Source organism: Manacus vitellinus, unplaced genomic scaffold (assembly GCF_001715985.3).
Source record: "Manacus vitellinus isolate BGI_N305 unplaced genomic scaffold, ASM171598v3 scaffold_48_pilon, whole genome shotgun sequence".
NCBI classification, from domain to species: domain Eukaryota; kingdom Metazoa; phylum Chordata; class Aves; order Passeriformes; family Pipridae; genus Manacus; species Manacus vitellinus.
In genome coordinates, this window is record NW_021940593.1 from 5,400,976 (window position 1) to 5,404,306 (window position 3,331).

At 54.5% G+C, this 3,331-nt stretch overlaps 1 protein-coding gene across 1 annotated transcript in view; it reads left to right on the forward strand.

Moving 5' to 3' along the window:
* LOC108640618 (lysosomal acid lipase/cholesteryl ester hydrolase-like) overlaps positions 1–3,324 on the forward strand; it is a gene marked incomplete at its 3' end in the record, with an annotated part of 13,002 nt that extends 9,678 nt beyond the window's left edge. The window contains exons 2-7 of the mRNA XM_029962600.1: positions 187–352; positions 691–889; positions 1,140–1,249; positions 1,666–1,802; positions 2,172–2,315; positions 3,280–3,324. Of these exons, the coding sequence (XP_029818460.1) occupies positions 187–352; positions 691–889; positions 1,140–1,249; positions 1,666–1,802; positions 2,172–2,315; positions 3,280–3,324 (801 nt within the window). The remainder of the gene's footprint in view (positions 1–186; positions 353–690; positions 890–1,139; positions 1,250–1,665; positions 1,803–2,171; positions 2,316–3,279) is intronic.
* Positions 3,325–3,331: the final 7 nt, after the last annotated feature.

The following is a 3,331-nucleotide window of genomic DNA, read 5'->3' on the forward strand; positions in this document are numbered from 1 at the left end:
GTGGCAGCGCCGGTGGAAGGGCCCTTGGGAGGTCCCTGCCCCTCCCTCCCGCCGGCAGCAGCAGCACCAACACCAGCTCGGGGCAGCCACTGGTGGCTTTGCCCAGCCGAGCCCTCACAGCCTTCAGGAGAGAGACCCCCAGCCCCTCCCTGGAGACCTGTCCCACGCTGTCCTTCCCCCCTGCAGGGTGAAATCGTCCGCTACCACGGGTACCCCTACGAGGAGCACGAGGTGCTGACGGATGATGGCTACTACCTGGCCCTGCAGAGGATTCCTCACGGCAGGGGCAACCCAGGCAGCAGGAGCATCTCCCATCAAGCAGAGGCACGGGGCTCCAGCATGTTCTGTCCCCGTAAGTGTCCCAGGAAGGTCTGCCTGGTCCCTGTGCAAAGGGCACAGTCAGTGTCCAGATGTGGACCTGTGTCTCTCTCTGGGCGCGTGATTTATCAGCCTCCATTAAATGTAGAGCCCAGCCTTATTTTCCATCTTCACTGTAACAATTTCCTCTGCCCTGGCATGACCAAAGAGCCTTCTTCAAAAGCACCTCTCCAGAGAGGCTGAGGACAGAGGTGGCCACCTCCCTGCACTGGTGGCACTGCCCCAGGGGGTTGTGGCCAAAGCAACACCTGGATGGGAACGGTCAGTGTTCCCAGCGGTCAGAGCAAATGATTCCTCCTCTTCTTCCTCCAGCTCCAAAGGCTGTGGTCCTCCTCCAGCACGGGCTGGTGTTGGAGGGAAGCACCTGGGTATCCAACTTGCCCAACAGCAGCCTGGGCTTCATCCTGGCCGACGCCGGCTACGACGTGTGGATCGGGAACAGCCGGGGGAACAGCTGGTCACGGAAACACAGAGAGTTTGACTTTCACCACCAGGAATACTCAGCTTACAGGTATTTGCTGCCAACCTGCAGGGTGGGCAGGTACCTGGCACCCTCAGCAGGGTTCTGCAGCTGGAGGAGCAGCGCTGCTGGCAGTCACACCATCTGCCAGAGGGGAAAACAAACCGGCACCACCGGGACCCCACGGGGCTGCCCAGACCCGCCAAAGCCCTTGCCTGCTCCCAGGCAGCCAGGGCACTGCTTGCCATGCGCTCCCAAGGGCAGCAGGAGTGATTTTGTCCTGTGCATGTCTCCACTGCAGCTTCCACGAGATGGCCATGTATGACCTCCCAGCCACCATCAACTACATCCTGCAGAAAACCGGGCAGGAGCAGCTGTACTACGTGGCTTACTCTCAAGGCACCACCACAGGTACTTAGGAGGAGGTCAGCCCAGTGTCACAGTTGCACCCAGTTTTGGACTGTTCTTAAAACCTTGGTCAGGGACGGTAACATCCAGGCACGTCCAAACAACAGTGGGAAAAGGGCAGATAATAATCCCTGTTTGCTTTAACAGAACAGTTTTGAGCAGTGACAGCCCAAAATCGGTGGCAGTCCTAGCTTTTGGTGCATCCCACTGCTGCCAGAGCCCCAGGAAGAGCTCTGGGAGGTGCAGCTGGGCTGAGCACTCAAGCTGGGACTTGAAATACATCAGCAGCAAAGGCTTCAGGTGAAGTCACCAACCTGCTAGAGCCACTTCTAAGGGTCTTTCTGGTGGGCTCACACACCTGGGAGTCAACAACTCCTTCAAATATAACAGGGCAGAGTCTGCTTCCTTCTCCCACACAGGTTTCATTACCTTTTCATCCATTCCTGAACTGGATCGCAAAATCAAGATGTTTTTTGCCTTGGCTCCCACCACTGTGAACTCCAACTCAAAGTCACCCTTGGTGAAGGTGTTTGACCTTCCCGAGGCACTGGTTAAGGTATGTCCTCACCACATGTGAGATGTGCTAAGACATGCAGGGCTTGTCCATCCCCTCCCTCCCCCTGCCCTCTGGGTTCCCTTCACCCTGCGGGGCATTGAACAGTGTCAAACATCCCCCTGCCCAGCCCTAATCAGAGAAGAACTATTTCTAGATATTGGGTTTGGGTCCCTTCTCCCAGGAGAAACCTCTCCTGGGAAGATCAAGGCTCTCCCAGGGCCATGGATGTTTCTGAAAAGCCAAAATGACAAAGCACAGCAAAGCTGTGGCAAGAAGTCAGCAGCTTCCAGGGCTGGGCAGGGAGGTGGGCAGCACCTGGAGACAGAAAGCAACAGCAACCACTCTGACCAACCCTTTTGGCTTCCACAGCTTGTTTTAGGACAGACAGTGGTCTTTGATAAGGGCCACATCTTGAAGCAAGTGATCTCTGCTGTGTGCACCTACCCCATCTTTAGGAGTATTTGCCCTTTGGTCCTTTACCTGCCTGGTGGCTTTACCAGCAGCTATAATGTGGTAAGTACCCTCCAGCTTACCTTTGAAGGGATCCAGTTGCTCATTGTCTGACCAGGAGTTGTCAATTTGCTGCCTTCACATGGCATTTCACACCTTTGATGGGTAGGAACATCTGGGCTGTTGTGTTGGCATTTTGCCCCCCTGGACATTCATTCCATGCTCCAGGGGCCCCCAGGCTTTCTCTTGCACTGAGTGATTTGTGATTTCACAGGGGTTTTAGTGACATTATGGAATGAACTTCCCTTCAATCCACCTCTAGGACTGAAGGCCATCAGGCTTTTCAGTCCACCATCCCTTAGAACAAACTTGTCCCCAGATCAGAGCCTTTCTCTGGGCTCCACTGCACCGAATGTGGAATCCTAGAAAAATCCAGGCTAGAGGCACCAGGCTGGGGGGCTCCATCCCAACCTGCTCCCACCAGGGCCAGCACTACAGTAGGTTACTTGAGGACACATCCAGGCAAGCTGGGCAGTCCCAGAGGGACCACAAGGGGAAGGGCTATTTCCTTGGGGCCAGCCAAGATTTCAAGGTCCAGACCCTGCCAAAACCTGCTCATGTGAGTGAAACTGGAGACAGGTCCACCCAGAGTACCAGAAGCACCAAAAGCAATAATAGCTTGATCCTGGATGGAGTCAGAACTGGGCCACTGTTTCTCAAGGAAAGTATTGGTGAAATTTCTTGATATTCCAAGAAGGAAACATTAGGAAGAACACACAGCTACTGCAGTGAGCTGCACTCTGTCTTTACAAATGATCCTGAGCACAAGATGTGGAGTCTTGCTTTGGTGTGAAAAGCAGACAGACTCCTAACATGGCCCAGCATCCCATGGGGAATGCTCAGCTTACTGAAGGGAGCTCTGCAGCTCTGTGTGAGTGAGACTTGTGTGGCTGCTGAGCAGGATCTGTTTTATTTCTGGGGGATTTCCCTCCATGCAGAGAATAAATATCTGCCCTGGTTTTTGCAGAGCCGCATGGACGTGTACATGTCTCGCTACCCTGACTCAACATCCCTAAAAA